Source organism: Melanotaenia boesemani, chromosome 21, assembly GCF_017639745.1.
Source record: "Melanotaenia boesemani isolate fMelBoe1 chromosome 21, fMelBoe1.pri, whole genome shotgun sequence".
In the NCBI taxonomy this organism is placed as follows: Eukaryota; Metazoa; Chordata; class Actinopteri; order Atheriniformes; family Melanotaeniidae; genus Melanotaenia; species Melanotaenia boesemani.
The window spans coordinates 23,147,447-23,172,714 of NC_055702.1; the positions used below are offsets into that span (position 1 = coordinate 23,147,447).

A 25,268-nucleotide genomic window follows, 5' to 3' on the forward strand; every position below is an offset into this window, starting at 1 on the left:
TTGAGTCCACATGGACTTTTAACTTGTTTTCTTTAGACTTGTGCTATCCTTTACTTATTCCTTGCTCTCATTCGGCCTCTGGACTGAGATCTGGTGACTGTGGAGGCTATTGGAGTACAATGAACTCATTGTCATGTTCAACAAATCAGTTAAAGATGATTTGAGCTTTGTGACATGGTGCATTATCCTGCTAGAAGTAGCCATCAGAAGATAAAGGGAAGGACATGGTCAGCAACAATACTCAGGTAGGCTGTGGTGTTTAAACCATACCATGTTGGTACTAAGAGGCCCAAAGTGAGACAAAAAATTATCCCCACACCATTACACCACCAGCAGCCTGAGTTGACAAAAGGTGTGATGGATTCATGCTTTCACATTTTTCAGACCAGATTCTTACCCTACCATCTGAATGTTGTAGATGAATTGGAGACTCATTAAACCAGACAGCAATTTCTAATCTTCTATTGTCCAATTTTGGTGAGTCAAAATGGCCAATTTGCTGTTTGGGGGCTTTTTGAAAGTCTTAACATGTTGCAGGTGTGTACCAATTTTGATTGATCAGGCACCCTTTGTTGGGGCTTCAAAGACAACAGCGCCTTTGTGGTGTTCTAGCATCAGGGGCCTTTCTATCATCTCTAACCAGTTTGTCCTTTCTCATTTGACACCGACATGGCAGTTTGGTCCAGACAGCTGCTGCTCACTGAATATTTTCTCTTTTGTGTGAAAATCCCAGTAGCTCAGCCTTTAATGAAACACTCAGCTAGCAGGTATACAGATAAGAGCAAAGTAAAAAAGAGTTGGATCATGAGTGGTAAAGGAAGTATTATGAAAACCATTGAGCCAGATGAGTCTAAATGAGCTATTTCTTGCTTAAAGCTTAGTCTCTTACTGTAACCAGTGTGGAAAACTAATGTTAGCTAAGTCATTGTTGTGATTTTGTTCAAAACTGGATTATGTCACATATCAACACGTATGGAGATGGTCTGCCATTAAAACAATACATCTACTAAAACATTGTGTTCTGGGATCCCTTCTTTCAACTACGCCTACTCTCTTTATTAAACCCTGCCTCTCATGTCCACCTACCTTATCTGCATCAGCTCTTCTCCCTGCTATTCATCTAACCTTCCCTTACATGCACATCTCACTGACAGCATTTAATGAGGGAATACACAAAAACCTTCCTTGTGACATTTGACTAGATGTAACTGCCCCTGCTACACCTCCTGGAAAGTTTCCCAGCAACCTCCATTGCCAGTACAGATTACACTTGCTGGTGCTGGACTTGGCCTTTATCATGCTCAAACTTTGTAGTGCGTGAGTATTAATCAAGACAATGAACCTCTGTGCAACTTCTGTAAGAATACTCTGTGCTTTGATCTGAATTGTGAAGTCAAGATTTCATCAGATTGCATCAGGCAGATGGTTTCAGCTATGTTTTTAGAATGTAAGCAATATTCTTGACTTTTTGACTTCAGCCCATTAAGTTTATGAATTCAGATAAGTATTTTAAGAGAAAAAGAAGTCGACTATGGTTAGAGATGCATATGTTGTACGTGAAAAGGTCCTTAATAGGTCTTAAAATTAGATAAATGCAACCTCAGATGAAAAACAACACGTGATTTTTTATTTGACAGAAACTGAACAAAGTCTGTAAAACAAAGTGTACACCGTGATTCAGTAGTTTGTAGAACCACCTTTAACAGTAATAACTTGAAATGACTTGAAGTTTTTTTCTGTATAATATTGTCAGTCTACAGCTTTCTTGAGGTCAAACTGCATCATTTCAACCAAGTTGAGGTCTAGACTTTGGCTGGACAATTGCAACACCTTGATTCTTTTCTTCATCTGTCACTCTGTTGTGGAGTTGCAGCAGTGTTTAGGAACATTGTCCTTTAAGCACAGCTTTTGTTGGCAGACAGATGGTCTCACATTTGACCCTAGTGATCTTTGGTATACATCATGGTCTGCCCAGTGACTGCAAGGTGTCCATGTCCTTCAGCTGCCAAACAAACCCAAATCATCAACCTTCCACCACTGTGCCTGACAGTTAGTGTGATGTATTTATGATGATATGCATGTTTTATTCCTTAAACATACTGCTCTGTATTATGAGCAAACATCTCCATGTTGGTCTCATCTGTCCAAAGGGCATTTTTCCAGAAGTTTTGTGGTTTGTTCAGATACAGCTTTGCAAAACTAATTTTGTAGGATTGTTTTTACAAGAAAGAAAGCTTCTCCTGCGACCTTTCCATATTGGTTCAGTCTTTCTCTAATTGTACTGCATGTTAACTTTTAACATGCTAACTGAGGCTTGTAGAGTCTGAGATGTAGCTCTTAGGCTCTGAACTTAGGGTGAACTTGCTGGAATGACCAATGCCGGGAAGAGCCAACTGTTTTGAATGTTGTCCATTCTCACTTTAGAATAATGGACTTCAAAGTGTTTGAAAATCTCCCTATAACATTTCCTAGATTGATGGACAGTAACTATGTTGTCTCTAAGATCACTGTTGATGTCCTTCCTCCTTGGCAATGAGTCAACATGCACATCTGACTGCTCCAGCAAACTACCAAAACATCTGCTTTTATAAAGATGCTCATAGTTAATCACGATCAGTTAATGAAGCACATGTGATTGGCAACACCTGGTCACTAAAGCTGGGTACACACATTAAGATTATCGAACTGCCGTTATCCTGATTTTCCCACTTCCTGACCAAGGACAGCAAACGTTTGATTATCGTAAGTCTTATAAGATTATCCTTTAAGATTATCCTGTGGTCTGAGGTGTGTTAAGAGCAAATTTGTCCCAACAATCGGCTCTGAAGTGGCCGACTCACTTGTTCACGTGAATAAACGTTCAGTAGTTTTGACCAAAACTCTGCACATGCATGGGGACAGCCAAACTGTGACTGTTTAGATTGTGGCGTGGAACTGAATGTAGCCAATCAGAGAGTGAGCTGTCAGTCAGTCAAGGAAGGATTTAAAGTCTGTGTTCATGCTGTCTCCAGTCTGTTTATTTTTGTCAGTTCTGTATTTTTCTTTTAATAATAGTCACAAGACCACCATCATTACTTCATCATGTGTGTTCTCTGCCATGCTGGGTGTTGTGTTTTCCGGTTGTTGCCAAGGTTTTTCTTCTTCATTTTTCTAGTTGTTGCTGTTTGTTCTTTGTTTTTGTTAGATCATGTTTGATCACGCAATATTTCTGGCTTGAAAGACTAGATTCTGGATTGGCTTGGGCAGAATGGTTATGTGTGTGTGTTGTTTTGTGCTGAGATTATTGGAGCATATCACACACATTATGATTAAAACTGTTAAATACCTGATTTTTATCTTAAGGTTTGGGGTCTCTAACAGACAAAAAATCTCTTTGTGTGTACCAACCTTAAGCTATTTGGAAGCAGTAAGAGTGGACATGTTTTATTACATACTACTTCTGAATTTGGGTTTGTTGTTATTAAATGTTGATACAATTTAATGTGATTAATGGATTGTCATTTTTTCTGAGGTTATTTAGCTTGTTTTTAACTGCCATCTCTGTTTGGTGGAGCAAACTTTTCTAATAATAATGAATTTCAATGAAAAAAAAAATTGCAAAAGTAATTATTCTTATTTATTATAACAAGGAAATTAAACGGTAAGAAATTCCTTTGTTGCTTTTGTTTTATCTTAGTGTGAACAAAACCTTCAAAATGATGGTATGTACTGTAATTTTTCACATAAATGTGTAGAGCCATCAAACTAAGAATGTATTGCATTATGAAATTGGTGGTAATAAAGTATATTTATGATGCACCAATTTCTTCATCTTTTCAAAACATTGAACTTCCTGCTTAAAATGTCATAGAAGGTGAAAGACAAATGTTTGCATTTCCAGACACTAAGTTTTAGGAACATCAGGACTGAGCAGATGAACAGATGAGGAAGAGGATGCAACAATTTAAAGTAAAGAATAAAAAACAGTCAAACCTCAAACCAATAAAATGATGCGGAAAATTGCGTATTTATGTAGTTACTGACTGTATGTTTTGTTTTTTAAGGTCCCATTATTGGTTTAAGATATTTTAGGTAATTTAAACAGTGATCTCTTTGTGTAACTTTAGCATCACACAGTCCTCGGTAAGAAATATAGATTCAGAACAACGTGTTTATAGAGCCGAGGCTGCTTGCTATGTGTGGCAGAGCAGAGACCAATGCCGAACTGCGTTCTGTGAGAGTTATAGTAAACACAGTGAATAATAACTATTCCGAGAGGCTTCTCTATATTGATTGCCCTCAGATTGTGCATACCTCGTGTCTTCCTGCTGAGGATTCATTTCCCTCCGCTCATGAAAGAAATAACAGCTGAAGAAATCATCATGACATGAGCTAAAACTTTCTTTCCTAACATCAAACTTTTCTGTTACCTTATTTATCCTCTCATTGCATATATGCATACACTTGTATATCATTAGTGGACAAATTCAGAGTGAATGATGCAGGGAGGAAGGGTAAAAAAATGAGGATTGCATATTGTTTTCCCTTCATAAACCAAGAAGAAAGGAACTTTAAGTGCATGTTTTGTTTGGGTGACAGCGGGAGGAAAAGCTGAGAAGTACCCAAGAGAGCAGAAGACAGAATATGTTTTAGGGTGCTGATGAGTTTGATTGCGTTGCCTCTTTGATTAAAGCCTTTTTCGTATGTGTGTATTTGCATGTGTGTGTTTGTGGTGTCAACAGAGGCTTCTTGTGTTCAGACTTTGACAGAGCATATCCCTGTGTATCTTCCTTCTAATTGAATCCATCCCTCAGGGCGTCACCGCTTGTTTATCTGCTGACACCATGAAGGTGTGTGTTTGTGTGTGTGTGTGTTAGCAGTGAAGGCAGAACACTTGCAAACACCCTGTCCTTTTGTTTAATTATAGCCTACCAGCTGGAGAGGCAGAGGAAGAGAATGAAGGCAGGAGATGAAGACTTATTGATTAAATTAGTCAGATGATTCATATTTAATGTTTTGCTTTGTCTCCATTTCTCCAAATTAGCATAGCTCATCTCTAATCCACTTCATTACTATTGTAAGGCTCCCAGTAATCAATACGTTTTTAGAAATCTCATCAGCTGTCATGAGCTTAAGAGCACGAATAAAACGTGTACTTTTTACTTGTGTGCCCAAAGATCAAAGTATCTGAATCACTTTCCTTCGAGCAAGGTTTGTGGCATCGAAGCATTTAGGCTAACAAGACATTAAAATGTTCAAATTTCCTTTGTAGATGTAAAATAATGTAAAATAATACTGCTCATTTACAATGAGTTGCTAGTTCATTAGTTCAGCCCACTGGTCACATTTAATGTTTTACGACTTTGTTCAAATTTTGATTTAATTTTTGTCAGTCTCATGCCTATATAATATGATTTTAATAATAATTTGCTTATGTGAGTATTTTCATTTTATTCTAATTTTAGACAACTACATAAAAAATTATTATAGTCGACTAAATCTATAGATTAAAGAAACGTAACACCTCTTATGTTTCTGTTGTTGCTAGCTGGGTAAAAGTTAATTTAGTTTTCATTTAATAACTAAGAGCCGTGGCCTTCTTGTAGACTTGCAAACACTCGTAGCTCATAATATTAGCTTTAGTACCTTTAGCTTTGATATCAGGATGTCCAGCAAAGATATCTATAATGTTGGTACACCTCATATTTTTTGTCCTCATGCATTTGCTTTTATTCAGTTATAGCCTTGTTTTCATAAAAAAAAAACAAAAAAAAACTTATTAACAAATTAAGACTGATGTGGGCTTACTGCTGGTTCAAGGTGAAGTGGACTGTTTTGAATATTTAGCTATATTTGATAAGTAGGAAGCTATCTATCTATCTATCTATCTATCTATCTATCTATCTATCTATCTATCTATCTATCTGTCTATCTATCTATCTATCTATCTATCTATCTATCCGTCCGTCCGTCCGTCCGTCCGTCCATTCGTCTCCTTCTTTTCAGAAGAATTTAAGCAAAAATGGCGACTAGCTGAGCTAAAAATAACACTCAATCGGCACTGAGCTCTCAGATGCTAAAGATGTCTTTTATATGAGTTACTTAATTTTTATATTATTGACTATATCATATTATTTATTTTATTTATTGCAATTTACCTCTGAGATAGACACTATTTTCATTAAGGATAACATTATAGATAAGCTCACCATAAACAATCTTTGCATACTTGTCCCTATTTAAAGGGAGCCTAAGAAAGACACGATACATACTCAAGTAGTATTTTTCTGTACTTCCAAATTTAGATCAGCACATCTTCTCATCTTCAGAATTACATTATATTGAGTCACTATTGGGTGGTTGGTTATTAAGCTGTCAGTTTCTCAGTCCATCTTCCTACAATCTAACTTGTCTGTCACTATCGATTGTACCTGTAGCCTTTATTGAGGGAATTTCTAACCACTAATAATATTCAGCATCATTATTTACAGTAGACAGCCTCCTGTGAAGATCAGTCGTACCATAAAAATTGGTGAAACACCATCCAAGAAGTTTATAATGATTATTGAAAGTTTCTGGCATTCAGTTTCTAATTCTGTCTTTACATACATGACTTATAGTCTTATGTCTTAGGAAACATTATTATCCTTAATTAAAAAGCTGTGGATGCAAACAAACATGTCAGGAACAGCATGTTTTTCTTTCTTAGTGCAGAAACACCACACAGAAATTATTCCACCTTCTATTCTTTCAGCTACATTAACATTAAATTGAAATCACATTTTCATGTGGATGATAGGTTTCCGCTTTTTCATCTCCATCTTACCTAATGTCTTAAGCGAATCAGCTTTCAAAGCTGTAGAAATAATTGGCCAGCTTACATACAGTATAATTTGACAGACCCTCACTCTGTGGCAGTTCTCAGTGATGAGATCATCTCCTCGTTATAAAAAACACTACTATATGGGACGCGGAGGGGCAAGAGGACAGGATCAGGTTAAGTCTTAGTGCAAATTATCATCATGGACTGACTGATCTACTTCTATTTAGTGAATCCAAACATAGTACTTACAGTAAATTATAGTTGTTTTGTTTACTTGGGGCGGTAGGTTTGATAATGCATTGATCTCTTTGTTTTGTATGAAGGTTTTTACACTCCACTGGTCGGAGTAAGCACATTTTCTCAGTTAGGGTAAACTTTTCTAAGTTATTATGGCAAAAGCAGCAGTGGGGTATACTTCTCTAATTAAACAGAGCATATGCATGCTGTGTTAGCATCAAATTATGTTTCTGCTACACTGACTAAAGTGCACTTTATATGAGGCATATGGTTTCTGGTTGGTTTGTAATAATTCCTTATAGTGCTTATTATTATAAAGCATCTTTGTTTAGAAAAAATAGAACTGATTTAGTTTTATTAAGTCTTTTCATACTATATGAATATATATTTTAATATATATGAATATATAAGATATGGATGTTGTGTCACTGAACTGCTGAAAACTGTAGTGTTCTGCTTTAGTGAAGACTCATGACATCAGTATCTTACACAGACAATCCTAGCAGCCCATTATTTTTAATTAGCCCCACCTCCCCCCGTCCCTTCACTGCAAACATTTACCAGAGCGACTACTGTGTGTCAACAGCAGTCTGCTGCTTCCTGAAACTTTCACTGCCAGCTTTCTTAAACTGGAGGCCCATGTGACTTTTTGTTTCCTGTTTAATGATCCTACTTTGCGTTCTGACTGATCTTTTTTAATTGAGTCCCTTTGGATACAGAACTTTCTGTGCATCCTCCAATGTGACATAATCAAGCTTTGCCCTCCAGATGCTGCCATCATTATCCAGCTGGTAATACAGAGGTTCCTCCTGGTTATAGACCCACATATCTCTTCAGCTTACACCTGGTATTCCAGACTTCTTCTAAACCAGGGGTAGGAACTGCCATGAAGCACAGTGCATTGTGGAAGTATTTCCTCCCCCTGGTATTGGTCCAATTTTATTGCCTTAATATTTGGAATTAAAATGGAATTTTTAAGGGTAGCATCATTTGATCAGAATAAAATGCCAAACACTTTAAATGGCTGAAAACTAAACAAAACATTATTGAAAAAAAAGAGTAAACAGAAAATTTTGATTACGCCTAACTGTACATCCTCCAAAGCTCATATTTTATAAAGCCCTTTTTGCAGAAGTTGCAGCTTCGACAACAGTTGTGATTGTGTGTCTATGAATTAACATAATCCACTGGAATTTTTGCCCAATCCTAAGGAGAAAACTGCCTTAGTCTTGGTTGCATTGAGGTTTGATCTTTGGCCAGTTGATTTGAGTGTGTTCACTTAAACTACTCAAAGGTTGCTGTAATGTTATCCTTAGGTCAGTATACTAAGAGGTGAGAGTTCCTACCTCAATTGCCTTAAAACAAGAAATGGGTTTTTCTTAATATTTTTGCTATATTTACAACCATTACACACTATTTTTGATTTTCAATTCCCAGGCCTAAATACTTAAAGATATCCACACGGCATGATGCTGCCACCACCATGCTTCACTGTGTGGTGTTTTCTGGTCAGTGGAAGATGTACTGTAAGCCCCAAACTGTGCTTTTCTTGATGACCATTAGGTTCAGTTTGTATCTGACCAAAGTACTTTATTTCACATGCTTGATGATTCTCTTTGATGTCTCTTGGAGAGCATCAGATATGCTCTGTCATAGTTTCTTTAAATAAATGTCTTATTTCTTCCGCTTTATCTGTACAGACACTCATTTCTCTGCTGTAGAGCTTTTTTATTATTTATCTGATTAGTGCTCTAGTTGTTTGATCTCTGAGTTTTGGTGCTCTGCCATTTCTTGGCAGATCTGTAGGGGTGTTATATTCTATGCATTTTTACATCTTTTAATATTTTCAGTACTTGCTCTTAACATTATCCCTGACTTGTTTGGAGAGCTCCTTGGTCTTTATTATGCTGCCTGCTTGGTAGGTTCCAGTGGTCAGTGGTGGTGCAGATCCTCAGCCACCTTGAATCAATAACTTGCCGTCAGCATCCAAATTAAGTGTCTTTTTAGTGTCCTGTTGTGATAAATCACTACACTACTGGATTTAATGTTTTGGGTTCTTCAGTAGGACATGTCCCCCCAGGGCTACCATAGTGTAGGTAGACTTTTTGGAGGGATTTAGAAAAGAATAGAATAGAACAGAACTTTATTGTCATTGCAACAAAAAGGGCAATGAAAATACTTTTGGGGGGAAAATTATCACTGTGGAGTTCACCTGCTGCTCTAAATTTGTTATAAACTATTCAGCTAGGCAAACCCACTAAGCTCGGTTACAATAATACATACTGACATTAAAATAGAGGTAAATTGCATCATAATTTATTATAAATATGCACACAATAACACATGGCCATAAGTTATCTATCTCGTTCCCTCTTATACGTAATCTGTGACCATGATATAACATATTATGGCCAAGCATTATTAACACATGGTCACAAGCTGATTTTTTTTCCTCATCCTTCCTGCTGCACCAATAAGACATAAGAAAGTGAAAAATGGTTTTGTATGTAAACAGCAGATGACAACGAACGCTCACCAGGTAGCACTACAGTTTAAAGTTTAAATCCCTTTTTCATTTGAACTATCTGTTCGTATCTCACAACTAACTGCAAACCACCACAAAGCAGAACGAGGCAACAGAGTTAATTTGGTAGCATTTCTTGTATTTGTTGCCATAAAGGTCAGCTCTGTCAGGATGGTTTACAGTGGGTCAGTGGTTTGAATTAACGTGTCAAAGCTATATCTCCTAGCTTCCAGGTGATTTACTCTGTAACAGTAAAGGAATCCACAGATATGAGTGATTCCAGACACTAAGCTTTGTATCAGTATCTTGTAAAATAAGTACATGTAGCACTTTACTAAGAACACCTCACTAATTCTGGGAAGATTTTACTTTTGCTTTAAAAATCGAATCAGTTCATAATGTAATATTACAAACTGATGCAAATGAATATTTTAAGAGGCTTGAAATATTTATTTGAGACTCTGCTTCATGCCGTCATGATTCCATCACTGTTTTTGCAGATTTGCCAGCAATAATTTATGCTGTGAATCTGCTTTCCTATCACGCACACTCACACACACACACACTTAAACCCAGAAACAAAAAAAAAAACAAAAAAATAAAAATGCAATTCTGAAATAGGACAAAGTTATGGGACAAGAAAGCACAGAAACCCAAGTCTCCTAGGCTATAGTCTTGTATTTAAGTTATACCAACAACCCCCTCTGCTTTAAAATGCAGATTTTGTGCCTTTCCTTTAGCCGAGCCTTATTCTTCATAACATCAAATTAATTTTTAGTTGACTAATCTTTCAAGCAATTGGTTAGGTTTAAAGTGTCTGAAAAATGTAAAAATTTTTACTCTATTCTCTAATTGTGAATGTGGTTTTTATTTGTCCTATCCATTTTTATTTGTATTGTTCCAGCTCTATCGATATGTTGTTCAGCTGTTTTTAGTACAGTGAGTTTGCAATGTGCTTTACAAATAAACTTGACTTTTGCTATGAGCATAATTATCTTTTTAGCTTCATGGATTAATATATAAAGACAATTATACACCAAAACCAATGTCATCACCTTCACACCAAACCAGAAACTGGAAATCAGGCACATTTGAAACATTAATGAAACTCTGTCGTGTTTTCATTTTCATCATTGCCAACATTCTTCTGGGTTTTTGTTTGTTGGCCCATACAATTTATAGAATCATAACTTTCACCCAGTATGATGTGGAACTGGTGAAAGAAGGACAATGAGTTTAATGTCACCAATATGAAAACAGCTTTTGGTTTGTGACATGATGAATTATGATGTTGAAAGTTGCTATTGGAAGAAAAATCTGAAATTCATACTAAGGCTCAGCAGCAAAATCCAGAAAGGCTGTGGCCTTAAAAGTATGCAAATAACACTGTTGACACTTGCTATGTGTCACGCAACAGGTATTGTTCAGAAAGGACTTTAAGAAGGTTTTAATAATAGAGAAAAAAAAAAAGACAATATGACCACTCCATATGCATTTAGCTTAAATTGATTGGCATTTTAACTGTCAGGCTTTTTTTTTGAAGATTAGCACACAAATAGAGCCAATCAATTACCATGCCAAACATCAAAATATTAATTTTCATTTCCAGTTACAGCCAAATGTGCCCCTACAAGATAAAATACATAACTAGACATAGTTTGTAATAGATCTGAAAAAAAATGATAAATAACTTTATCTGATATATCCAATAAACAAAAATATATTAGAGAAACTTTTTAAAGTCAAAGACTATATTAAAATAAGGTGATGTGGTTTTACTTAAAATGGTTAGCCAGATTGTTTTCTCTCCTGGAGGGTAAATTGTCTAATTCAGACATTAACTGCAATTTATACAAGTTACTATGACGCTACCAACTTGTATCTTATTGAATTCTTTATGAAAGGACTTCATGAATAAGCTGGTTTACAGGTGTTCCTACAAAGTCTGTGTTTGAATCCCATCATATCCTTATCATTTGAATAAATCTTTTTAATGCATATGTTTGAGCATATTTGCAGAATGACCTAATATATATATATAAACAAGAACCTAATGCAAACAGACTGGAGACGTTGAGTAGATTGAAAAAAAAAAGATGGTTGTTTGCCCCACTCTTGGCTTTTTTTGATGGCGGCTGTTGGACCATGCTGACCTGACTTCATTATGGGTCAGCAAGATGAATGACCAAGTGGCAGCTAATGCGATAAAAAACGGACAGGTCGTTTGTCCTCGCAGTCTGTGTGCTCACATTCACACTCACAATCTTTCACACACGAGGAGCGTTGCTTTCCATTTAGTTCACACATTGGGCACACAGACACTCACAAGGATGACAAACTGTCTATTTGGTCTAAACTTTGTTAACCAGGCCAGGTTGCTGATTGCTGCTGATTCAGGCTGCAGCAGGAATCTATGATATATGAAGGTGGAGAGAGGTGGGGGGGTTGTGCATGCAGCCCCCAATATGTGTGCAGTATCAGCCTCAGATGTGTTTAGTCTTACTACTGATTGGTGTCACATTGCTCAGGCTGGCACTTAGCTTAACTGCATTAGGAATGTCCACTTCAACCTTATAGTCAATAAAATTCATCAGCTTTCCAGATGTCTCTTCACTCACTAACTCCCCATTGTTTCCCTATTTCTTACTCTGCTACCTTCTGTTTCGCCTCACAAAATCTCTTCAAAGTGCCAATCCATCTCTCTTGCCAGCAATCTGAGCAGTTAACAGCACGCCTTGCTAACAGATCTTTGGTTAACAGTGTGAAATGGGAGCAATGACAGCCACAGGTGGGCCTCCCTATTTCCTGGATTCCTCCATGGCTCATTTTGCTCTGGAATAGTTTTTTGATGGTAAATTGGACTGGAATAGGTAAACATGCATCATTTTGTCAGATGAGGTTGGGATAATGAGGTCACTGGAGAAAAATGCACACTTTGCTGTCTGCTGGTTGTCACTGCTTGCTGCTATCATGTTTCATTCCTTAACTCTTTTCCTGTACGTGGTTCGAACGAGCATCCATGTTGGTGATCCTGCTGAACTGTGTGACGCTGGGCATGTTTCATCCCTGTGAAGACATCAACTGTGATTCAGAACGGTGTAAGATTCTACAGGTAAGTCCTGGTTTTTAATTTCTTTTTTATCAATTATATGTGAAACTGGAGACTTTCTTTAAAAGTGTCATCCTTATATTTGCTTCACACCCCTCACTCTTATATATTTCAAGTACTGAAAAATTGCATAATTTGGCATGATGTGGTGGTCAAATGATTGTTGAAAGAAGTGTCAGGTCTGAAAAAATATCTATAGCAGATTATAGCTGATGTCCTGATACAGGACCAGAGAGATGGATCTGAGCATCTGTGAGGTGGTGAGGTGTGAGGGTTCACATTCATCAAGTCATGGTATCCAATTTAGGTTGAGTCACATTAGCTGGACTGAGTTTAATTCCTTGAACATGTTTCACTTTCATAGAGATGAACTTCTTCAGTTTTGATCGAGATAGTGGGAGATTTCACCAAAGTAGCCGGCAAAACCACTGATGTTCTTAGAGTCTATAGCTGCATTTTCATTACCCCAAGAACTGCGCAAAACCTAAACATTACTATAGAAAAACTGGTAATGGAAACACCTAAATTTCTAAAAACCTTTCAATTATTGCTAAAAAGATTTTACGCTCTCATGAGGTGGTTTGTCAGATGTGTCGATATAGAAGTATATCGCAAAGTGTAATGAAAATGTTCTTTTGCATTTACATGCCCTCGGTGTGACATAGGGTGACATGACCAGTACACTTTAAGTAAAGATGGCGCATGATGAGTAGATGCAGAAGGAGGTGTAAATCTTTTAACAAATAATTAAAGAAAAAAAATATAACTTTCATCCTTGATAGCAAACAATGCGAAATGTAGAGTTTTACAAAGAATTAGAAATCTCCACCCTCTTCAAAGTGGACTCTCGCAGGACAAGATTTTCTGAGAATAATGGCTAATGTGCTAAATAAATCACAACTGCACTTTATTGAAATTTTAGAAATGCCGCTTTTATTTTGCCAAAAACTGTAATGATTTCTGACCAATCAAACAATAGTTGTCAGACACCACACATGAAAAACCGGATGATGTTTCAAGAACAAAAAGTTATTTTGTTCCTAGAAGCTTGAGATTATCTGTTCTTGAGCTTGTAATGGCCTTAAGTATGACAAAGGTTTTCAGTCTCATTGGGATTGCTGAAAGGATTCTGTTTTAGGTGAGAGGTAATGTCCCAGTACTCTTCCTCAGTTAAGTTATGGTTTTTCTGCTTTCATATAAATTGTCTCTTGCACTCCCTGCTCAAACCACTTCTCCTTCTTTCCAATGTTTCAATCTGGACCTTCAGTTGATCTAGCTACTGTTCACTAAAACCTCATCAAAATGGTCTCCATTGTAAAGGAAGAAAAACAGGGAGAAAAGGCTGAGGTATGCCAAATGACACAAGAAATGGACTATATTTGAAAAATGTAACTGAAATTGTCATAATTTTTCACAGAGCAGTTCAGCAGAGAGGTAAATGAGGGAATGTCTACAACCATCTGTAAAACACAGTGAAGGCTCTATCATGTTTGGGACTATATTTTGACCAGTTGTCCAGGATCTTGTTAGAATGAATTATAAATGCAGAAAGGAACAATCAGGTTTTGATTCACCATGCAAAACCATCTGGAAAGTGTCTGAAAGGCAACGGTTTACGACCAGTGCAGAGGCCACTTCTCTACAGTATTTATCCGTGGGGTATGCCGTGTATTTGTACATGGTCTCTCCAAGTTTGTCTAAGATGACACGCTTCATGTCTCGAGAAACATCCATCCGAGTTCCATCTTTCATGTATCATGTATTCACTGCATCCTTCATCCAGCAGACACGTGATAAAAAACTGTCTGAATCTCTTTTGGAAACAACAACAACAAATAAAGAAAAACAGAAAAATACCTTATTCAAAAAAAATGTATTAGGTATTAGGAAGTGCATCACTAATTAATATAACTAGCATTTTTCCATTTCTAAATGAAGGCAATACCAACCTTGTCCCTTGTCTGCTGTATTGGTTTTACTATTTGTCAGTAGTGCTGGGCGATATGACGATACATATCGCGGGGATGATAGAAAAGTGTCTATCGTGCCATTTCTCTTCTATCATTTCTATCGTTTCAAACCTAATTTTATCAATTATTACAACAAATATATCATTAAACAGGCTGCGACGATTTTATTAACGTTGTCTTGTCACTATGCATACTGTAAGTTTATATAAGTAAAAATAAAGAAGAATAAAAAAAGATTTTTTGCAAAGAAACTCCGTCTGGTGGTTTTGCGACATGACGCTGCTTTACGTCTTTGATTCTCGCGCGGGTTTGAAAAATGCTTTACGTTAATCATGAGTGCTGAATGATGGACGCGGAACAGGTTGATGTTTCATGCCCGGAGTCGCAGATAGAGACAGCTATGCAGGCAGCCCAAGAAGAAGCACTTTTACCCAAAAGAGGGGGTACGTCTGTGATTTGGTTACATTACGGGTTCAAGAAGTCCGACACGGATCAGAAGACGGCCATATGCAAACTATGCCAAAAGACTATTCCTGCGCCCGATGCCAACACAACAAACCTCTTCTATCTAAGGTCCACGAAAAAGAATACATGACAATCCAAAAAATCCGAGCTAAACCAAGTGGAACAGAGGGGGCAAGTTGCAAAAAGAAAAACTATAGCCAGCCGAAGATAAAGCAGTCTTTCGCACAAGGTACGCCATATGAGAAGGCGTCCCAGCGCCATAAACAAATCACATGTGCCATCTCGCGTTACATCTGTAAAGGCATGGCTCCCGTGTATATAGTTGAGAAGGACAGCTTTCGAGACCTTAAATTAATTAATTAAATAGTGTTTATTTTGACAGTTGAGTTTAAATAACTGTATGATTTTGAAAAAAATGTGAAGGCTACTGTACCTCAACCACAGCTGTTTTCATTTGATACATTTATATTGCTGCACTAAAATGTATGTTTCTCATTTGTGACAGTACAGTTAAATGTCACTTCAAAATAAAGCTGGAGAAAAGTAAGCAATGAAATTTTTGTCAAACTTTTCAGAGAATAACTGAAAACATACTTTATTGTGGTATATCGTGATATATATCGTTATTGTGATACAAAATAATCCATATCGTGATATATGATTTTTTCCATATCGCCCAGCACTATTTGTCAGGGTCTCGTACCACCTGCAAGAAGTAAAACACAATAGGTAAAGTCACTATTCAGTTCCAAGCATTAAGCATTAAACAAAATACTGTAATTATTCAGTCAGTCAAATGATTCACTATTAGTGTCCATAATTACATTTGAACACGCCACAAATCTTTTCTTGTTAGCCCAAGTTAATGGTAGTTAATATTTAAATAACATGAATGACAGATGTCTTTGAAGGAAAACCTATAGTTTTTTATATATATATAGAGCTAACTGCTGCCCAAAACACCTAACTCAGATGTGCTAATGTTGAGCTGCTGCTAACTTTTTAACGTCTGCTATGTAAACACAGGCGAACATGCCAACGGTCTCAGAAAGTCAGAGTTGGTTTTGGTTTCTTTAAAATCTCTCGCTCCAAAAGTTAAATTACGTTGACAAGATTCTAAAAAAAATAAATAAATAAAAAAAAAGCCTTAAACTTACCGAAATCAACGTTAAAGCCAACCTTCCGTTAGACCAATGTAGCAGCGTGCACAACCGTTAGCATGACTTTGAATCGTGTAGCTTCATCTTCGTCTCTTCCGGCCGCTTCCACTGGGACGTGCGTGTTTACCGGAAATGGACGCGCACAGGGTATACAGGTGTTGTACACACCCAAAAAAACTAAGTACATTGTACTTGATTATACAAGTATAGGGGGAAAAAAAACACAGAAAACAGAAAACTCAATGTAAACAAGTACATTTGAAAAACTAACATGAATTAAGTTTAATGTACTATTTAATCTTTAGTCAGGCAAAAGTTTGCATTTACAGTGTAGGCTTTTTTGAATGGTACAAATTAGGCTTATTCATGTGACATGCATTACAGTTCAGGCTTGATTGCGTTATGTTAGAGCCATGTACAGTAAGAGCAAACACTGCACAGCCATTTTCTCTGCTTGAACAGTAACCTCTATTAAAGTGGTTCAGACTTAAAGAATAGCCTCCCGAGGTAGCTGGAGCTCACTACACCTCGCTCTGGGAGCTGTGGTCTTGTTATTGATTGAAAACTAATTTACTGGTGCAAGAAACAACATGACAGCATTCTCCACCTGCATTCATTTATCTAGCTTGATCTTTATTTAATAAGACAAGTACATCTGACTGAATGGCCTTCCACTGGGACGAACAAGAACATTACTCTGTGTAGAACAACAGCAGACATGTGCATCACAAAATTCTTTGCATTGCAGATCACGAACCTGCACAAGAGCAGAAAACGCAGAAGCACTGAAGTTGTTTCTAAACATTTCAGTGCATGAAGCCTTTTTCAGCATATCTTGCCTCTGCAGCTCCTTCCATTTGCCATATCTAGGATGGCGAGCAGGCGACGACAAATGTGTGGGGGTGCTGCCATTAATTTATTGGACCTCCTTTAACCCAACAAATACTAATGGAAAGGCTTTGCTGTTCTCGTTGTAAAACACACAGGAGAGAAAACACATTTTCTGTGTCAGGTGGAGGAATCAAGCAGTGAGGTGCAGTAGAAGAGATCTGTGCTATCTGACACTGTTCATCTTGTGCAGTGAGGAGATAACATGCTTGCAAAGTGCCTCCATTTAGATTGTAATAAGTAGTCCTATTTTCTTGTCCACTGACTCAGTGGAATCAGCAGTTTCACTCCAAAATGAGACATCTATCATCTAGAAACATGGGGCCTTATTCCCTTTACGCTATCTGAGATTAGAATAAGCTTGGTGGGGAAAACACTGACACATCTGAAGCCTTTCAGGGAGAGTTAATTTTTAAAGTTTATATAAAGATGGATGCTTATGCATTCTTACTTTTCTATGGCACTTAAACTGTTGCCCTAAGAAAGAAGAAATGAAGGAGGAGATGTAGAGAGAAGAAGAAACATGATGTAGGGTAAGGAAAGAAAAAAGGTAGGGAAGAACAGAAATGGAAAGAAATGACAAGGAAGGGGAACAAAAGTTGAAAAAAATCAAGGGGGAAAAGAAGAGAGAGGCATAAATAGGAGAGAGGAGAAGAAAGAGATGATAAAAGGAAGAGAAAAGATGGGAGTGAGACAATGAAATGGGAAGAAGCGACAAACAAAAAAAGAAAAGATGAGAACAGATGGTGACATGAACATGACAATAAGAAAAAAAAGTTGTAATAAAAAGAAAAAAAGAAATGGCTGGCAAGAAGAAAAGAGGTGAAAATTAAACCAAAGGTGGATAAAAGAAAAGAAATCACTTGAACAAAAGAAAGAGAAAGAAGTAGGATGAAAGCAAAGACTGTATATAAAAGGTGGACGGAGCCTCCGTGACGTCACCCGTAGGTTTTTGAAGAGCTGAATTGAAGCTCATTGGGCGGTTCACCATCTTTTTCCGGAAAATTCAAAAATGAGCAAAGAGGTGGAGCTGAGAGGGGGACTGTGAAGGTGAGGGTGGATGATTGAAACCCATCAAAGTCCATGCTGCCTGTAGCTAAGAGCTAACCGAGCTAACCTGGAGCTAAGGTTAGCTAACCAGCTAACGGAGGTAGGCGGGCTAAAGCTAAGGCACGCTGTTAGCCGGCTAAAAACTATAGTTGCGCTGTATTCTCCCTTCTTGCTGCGACTATTGAATACCTGTCATTCAAAAGGACACACCCCTAATTATGCTGATCTTCAAGATTAAAAAACATCGAAACAGATGAATTAGAAAAAAATTCACACCCCTCACAGTTGTCATGAAGGCAAACTTGACCCATTAACCATAAAATGTTTTTTTGTAACAGGCTTTAAACATGTTTATTTCTGCTGTGAAGTTGGTCTTTTTATCATGGGAGTCTATGGGGATTGAATCTGTTTTGGTGCCAGCCCCTAGCGGATGAGGGGTGAACTGCAATTTTTTGCACATCCACATAGGCTTCACATTTTACTGTTGGATGTTGCTGCTTGGATAAAAGGCAACAATAGAAAACGAGGGGAGAACAAACAAAAGAACAAAGGAGGAGAGTATGGACAGGAAGGGGAATCCAAAGGTGTGGAGTCTACTGTTGCTAGGGCAGCATGAACCCATCGACTCATTCCATCTTTCCTGCTCCAGGATATAGACATGATTTAATTCCATGGGTCTCCTCTGTGAAGCACAGATGAACATTGAGCCTAGAGGTTAAATGCATTGTTATTAATTCCTCGCTTCCTCCATTTCAATCACCACATCATCTTAAGAGATCTGAAAGCCCCATGACCTACACGCCTATACGCTCAGCTCTGTCTTTGATCTCTCTCACACAGCCAGGGACACACCGACTCTCCAGTTTTCTCACTTTTTCCATCCATCTCTTTCCCTCTCTCTCTGGCTTTAACATGCCTGAAGCAGTTGCTTTTCATTACTCATTGTTTAGTTTTATTACTGACCTCCTCAATGACAATGTCAACACGGACAAGGCTATAGTGTGCAACTACGTTATTAGTGTCTATTTGTTGAGGTTTTACAGAAGAAAAACATATTTATTTTCCAGGAATTGTTTTAAAATGTAAGCTAGTGCGTAAAGTAGACACCTTCTATCTTTGAATGGCTTGTTATAGGATCAGTGATAAAAAGTAAAAACCTTAAATTTTCTTATTAGAACACATGAAAACACATATTTCAGTATCTTGTAGAATCCCCGCAGGGATCTTGGGTACCTCTGCAGGCTTTGCACCATAGATTTTGGCAGTTTATCCCATTCTTCTTGCAGATCCTCTTAAGCACAGTCAAATTGAAAAGGAAAATTCTGTCAACTGTCCTGTTCAAGCTCATAAGATGATGCTGCCACCACCATCTTTTACTCTAGGGAAGGAATTCAAATGCTGTTTAACAGATATTTCCCAGTTCATCTAATCTTTTTTAAGTCAGAGGATTAAAGAGGTAAGGTTTCTTTTTTCTTTTAGGGCTAAAGGAGCATTATTTATCTTGTCCTGTATTTTGTAGGTTGGGGGCAATTTGGTTGTCCAGATGGCTAATACCTCTCGATCCCTGACAGAAAAGAGGCAACTTATTATTTTGTTCTTTTCTTTAAACCTGCACTCCTGATTGTTGGCAGATTTTTGCACTTTGGCACCCCCTAGTGAAGCTTAGCATCTGCCTTGCACCCTGTCTCTTCTCTGAGCTCTCTCCAGTCAGTAAGTCAGGGAGTGTAGTGATGCAGTTAAACAGAGTAACAGACAAGAGACAGGGAGCCTGACTTAAATAAAAGTGCACCAGTGGAGGAACTAGCTGAAATAGCATTGTTATTTTTAAAATCCAAACTTTCATCTAAGGAAACTGAGCAAAAAGAGCTGAGTCTTTGAAAAGAGTTCCCATAACTATGTTGAAAGGCAACAACGGCTCTAGAAACGTGCATAATAAATGTCAGTGTGCCATCGAAACGAGTCGGAAGCAGTTTTAAGGTTTATAACTTATGGTATTTTAAATAGATCTAAAACTTCAATTGAACACAGATGGAAATATGATTTAAATGCATTTCATACAGGATTCACTTGGATCCATAAGCAAAGGTCTTTCTGCATGTTTAAATCATAAGAAATATAATCTATTTTTATTACTAAATTTTCAAAAGTGTCTAAAAACCCATTTCACTGTGGCACTTGGGTAAGGATTATGGGAATAAATTCACTGACCAGATTTATCCCTGGATTTGGGCCTTATTCACATTTAGTAAAAATTGCTAAAACAATGTTGGTCCTGATCCACAGCTATAGTGCCTGAGTTCTCAGATCACTGGATGTGCTTAACACAGCTATCAGGGCTAATGAGCTAGGGAAGCACAGCATCTCCACAACTTTCCCTCTCAGATGCAGGCTAAATGAGCTCTGATATCCTGACACAGCTAATGCCTACTATAATGATCACAGGCCGCTAGCTGTAGGATATGAAGAAAGATGACCACTGCTCGTTTCGTCAGTGTCGTTAAAGACTCATTACATAACTTTCCAACCTTAAAGCTCAGCGTACAGGACTCATTTGATGCTACAGTGACATGTATTATGTGCATTCCTGAAGCCTTTGCAGCGTCCTGAGGCTTAAAAAAACAAACTACGCAACTTTTTTTATCCGGGACACTTTGTGACGTTGCAGCAGAGTTTCGCTTTATGCGCTGCGTCTCACACACTAGCAAACGGATATAAACATACCAACTATTTTGACTGCATTCTGGCTGGAGGGATCTCACAGTACAGATACGATGCAAGATGGATGCAAAATTAGCCATTGAAAGGGGTCCCATCATGGGAAAAATTTCTCTCAATCTCAATCACTGCAAGGCTGGATAATATCAATGGTTATCCCATTTATCCATTACAGATCTCTGTTCTTCTTCTTTGTAGACCTATTTATTAATTCTACCTCTTTTTTTAATTTGTTTTATGTCAATAACTAATTATGGTTTTCAATATATACAGAAAATTATGTCCGCTATCTAAAGAACTGAGTCACATCAACAAAAACACTTGATTTTTTTTATTAGAACTCCCCACCACTGTCAGCGATTGCATGCTGGTCCTCCACTTTTGTCCAGATTGTCAATCTTTAGATGCATATAATGAAATTATGTAAAGATACTTGTGCATCACTAAAGACGATCGTAAGGTTTTTCCACCTTGACTCTTACCTAATTTTCGTAAAGCTGTATTGCTCATTACAGTTTGGTACTGGTGTTAAGTCTTGTAGGCCCACATAGAACATAACATCAGATTTTTAATGTTGACATTTTACCCCTTCATGGAAAATATTAGCTCATTTTGAATTTTAATCTGGTGGCAGCAAAACATCTCAGCAACAAATGGCTGGAAAATTTACTGTTAAAAATCAAAAGCAACTGGAGAAGCACTTGACAACTAGTTAGGTTAATTGGCAACAGGTCATTAACATGACTGGGTATAAAATGAGGTTTTCACAAAGGCAGCACCTCTTTACAGAAGTTCACCAATCTGAGACACAATGTGTCCAAAATTCATGGAACGATTTCAGCAAAATGTTACCCAAAGAAAAATTGGGGAGACTTTGAAGATCCCACAATCATGTGAGCATGGGGCAAGGTTTAAGGAAGGTCAAAATCTAGATGCTGTTGATATTGGGGCCCTCAGGCAGAAGTGCATTAAAAGCAGACATGATTCTCTACTGGAAATCACATCATGGGCTCAGGAAGACTTGAGCACCCTGAAATACACAAATGCAGGTTAAAGCTCTAATATGCAAAGAAGAAGCCATATGTGAACAGAATCCAGAAACACCGCTGTTTTCTCTGGACTGAAGCTGTGAAAAGTTTTTTTTTTCCTCATTCATTTGCCTCCAAAAAAAATCATATTCACACAGCAAAAAAAAGATTCTGTCAACATGACAACACAACTGGCAGGTGGCCTCATAATGATTTCCTGTGCTTCAGGATAAGCAGCTCAGTCAAAGGCAACAACAATATCCTGGACATGCCAAAATTCTCCTGCCATTTTTCAGCGATAACCACCTCTTTCCCCAAACTCTCCTACCAACTGTCTGTCTGTGTTGGCCCCATTATGGACTGGCAACCTGTCCACCAAGGTTCACCAAGCTTCTTGTTTATAGGAGCTTCTGTGATAGGCTCCAGCCCCCTGTGACCCTGCACTGGAAGTGGGTATAGATAATGGATGAATATTTCAGTTTCTCTACTAAAGGAAATAAAGACAAAGACAGTTGCAGCTACATCAGTATCGGCCTAGAATCTCACAGTCTGCTTTCTCAAATCTCACTTATAACCACATCGTCTTTCTGACTTCATGTAAGTACTTTTTCTACATAACAAACATGTAGTCCCACTTGGATTTTCTGGAAATTAAATGTTAAAAGGGTGCCATCTCTGTGGGTATTTTATGAAGAAAGTCTTTACAGAAGCAGATGGAGCCAGAAATTGAACCATCAATCTTCCACTTTGAAGACAATCCACTGTATCACAATCTCTCTAACCTTTATGTATAATTCTAATGCCAAAAAGCACATTAACATAAAAAAGGAGAAGACTTTTTTGTTTTTTAGTGTTTCAGTCTCCCTCTTAACAATTTATCCCTTTTGGCAAGCAGACCTTGTGTGAAGTGTTTGATATAGAAGACAGCACATCAGAGAGCACTCCAACTCAAAGAGAAAAAACTCAAGCATAAGTGATGATTTGGCCGATGGAGTAGTTTCAAAGAAATGCCAAACTTTTGCTCTCTTGGTAGTAGCTTTAATGTTAAGGTTTGTCTCTTACTTTCCCCCAAAGAAGGACAGATTTAAAAGGAATGCATTCTTGTCTGAACAGCACAGTGCTGTTCACACTCCAACCTCCCAAAGCCTGACTGTACAATGTGATGTCTGTGGAAAGCTAATAAAATTGTTGCCAATACAGTTGGAAGATTGGATTGCAAAGAGATAAGTGCAGTGAGGCATAAAGAGGCAAAGGTAGCTCAGTTTTTTCAGTCAGGAACTATTAAAGGAGCTTGAAGGTCTCCATGGAAAACACACATCTAACACATTAGCCTAGCATGAGCCTTTTAGGGTAAGCAAACGTCAGGCTGTGTGTGAGTGTTTGTGCACCAGGTGGCTGTGAATGGTGGTGATTGAGCTCACAATATTATCTCCTTCCACCTGTGAGGAGTGAATCTCAGCTTAATGGCAGACTACAGTCAACCCACCCTATTGTCCTCACCACATGAGGCATGAGCTGCCTTCATCGGCATGTATGGCTGTCTGCCCGCCTGCCTGTCTGTCGGCATACGTTTGCATGTGTGTGTGCATGAAAGCACCTGACCCTGATGATAATGGCATTCAAGACTTGTGACAGGCAAAATTAGCATACATAGTGGCTAGGATTTATTTTTGGGAGATGGTGCAGGAAAGTGTTTTCACAGAAGTGATGGCGTCTGTTTTGCCCCCCCCCCTCAAAAAAAAAACAAAAAAAACAAAACAAATCTGCACATTGTATATTGGATCTGTTCACATAGTCTTTAAGAACAGAACAAAACAGTCATCAGCAGATGCTGAATTCATTTGGATTGGACTCAGGTTTCATCATTTGACTCTAAGAGACAATTTGGATGTTATTTTTTTCAATTAAAAACTACCTAGTTTTAATTTTTTCCCCCAAATAACCCATAAATCCAGAACAGAACTGAGATTAAAGAAAGAGTTGGAATCCCTCTACCTCTGCTGTTGTTTTAGATGTCTGGCCTGCTAGAAATCCTCCCCTGGAGAGCCAGTGATGTGCTCTCACTGCTGGCAGCTGCAAGTGGAGCATCAATCCAAAGTTTGTTGCGAGCTTTAGCCATGAAAGGTGCTGTGGTTGAACAGACAAAGGAGACAATATCCAAACAAAGAAAAAAGTCACAGCAACGAAAAAACTCAAACTTCTTCAGCAGATCAGAGTGAGGAGATATCCAAACATTATGCCATGTTCACACTGAGAAATGCAGGGAAGTTGAGAAATCTTTGCTCAACACATAGTGAAAAGTTATCCAGTGTCGCTTGGAAATGTTCTGCTTTGAGCCATCCACTTTAGCCCAATCAGTAGGTATGTTATCAGTTCTATGATGGCTTTATGTGATCAGAAAATCAGACTTATTTTAAAAAATAGCAATCCTGTGTTTAAAACAGAATAAATGATTTCTGAACTATATATGTTTTTTATGTAGCTTTTACCGGTTTATGCACGATGCTTGCTCTGAACCTTTAAAAATGTGGAACTAACATTGATCAATGAACTATAAACAAATTCCTGCTATTTTCTCCTGCAGTGTGTCTGTGTGCAGCGTATAAAACTCACCAAACTGCATCAAACTTTGTCTGTATGTTAATATTCATAACCACATTATGCAGAAAATGAGTTTGGATATTCACAATAAAATCCACTGACTGCTTTGATCCACTTTTCTATTTTGAAATAGCCAGTGTTGCTTTTGACTAATTTAGTAAAATATAAATATATAATTGTGCTTTAATGACATGGTAGGAAATATTCAAAGTCTGCACTTTTTGTCGTATTTCCTTCCTGCTTTGGCTGCAGCAGCTGTGTTTCTTTTCGAAATGAACAAAATCCCCATTGTTTGCCATCATTTTTATTCAAAACCTGATCCTGATAAGTGAAAATGTTTTTTCATTCACACGAGTGCTGCTAGGTCTACTTTAAACAAACCCTGGTGTGTTTCAGTGGATTGCACAGTTTGTATAGAATAGTGTGAACGCTCATGCAAACCAAAGAAGTGAACTCACCAACTGGCAACTTGCAAATAAACTGGGGGCCTCGGTTCACTTGCAAGTGAACCCTGGTGCATTTTGCTTACAGTGTGAAAGCAAATGGACCAAGAAACCAAAGAGAGGGACATGCTGGAAAGCTTGCTGTTTCTCCCTCAGCTCATACTGGACAGCTTTGATCCATTTTCTGCTGCTTATCTGAGGTTGGGTTGCCAGGGCAGCAGCTTAAGCAGAGAAACCTAGACTTTCCTTTGTCAGGTCAGCCAGTCCCTCCAGTGT

At 37.9% G+C, this 25,268-nt stretch overlaps 1 protein-coding gene across 14 annotated transcripts in view; it reads left to right on the plus strand.

The window, feature by feature from the left end:
- The window catches only part of cacna1g (calcium channel, voltage-dependent, T type, alpha 1G subunit), a 318,055-nt gene that overhangs the window by 101,497 nt on the left and 191,290 nt on the right, over positions 1-25,268 (plus strand). For 11 of the 14 annotated variants that reach the window (XM_041973664.1, XM_041973674.1, XM_041973666.1 and 8 more), the window contains exon 1: positions 12,569-12,675. The exons of 1 other annotated variant lie outside the window; for it this stretch is intronic. In XM_041973664.1, the coding sequence (XP_041829598.1) occupies positions 12,583-12,675 (93 nt within the window). In that variant the 5' untranslated portion in view covers positions 12,569-12,582. Of the gene's footprint in view, positions 1-12,567; positions 12,676-25,268 lie in introns of those variants that run through there. 2 more of the 14 variants (XM_041973675.1, XM_041973678.1) reach the window with 1 other exon arrangement.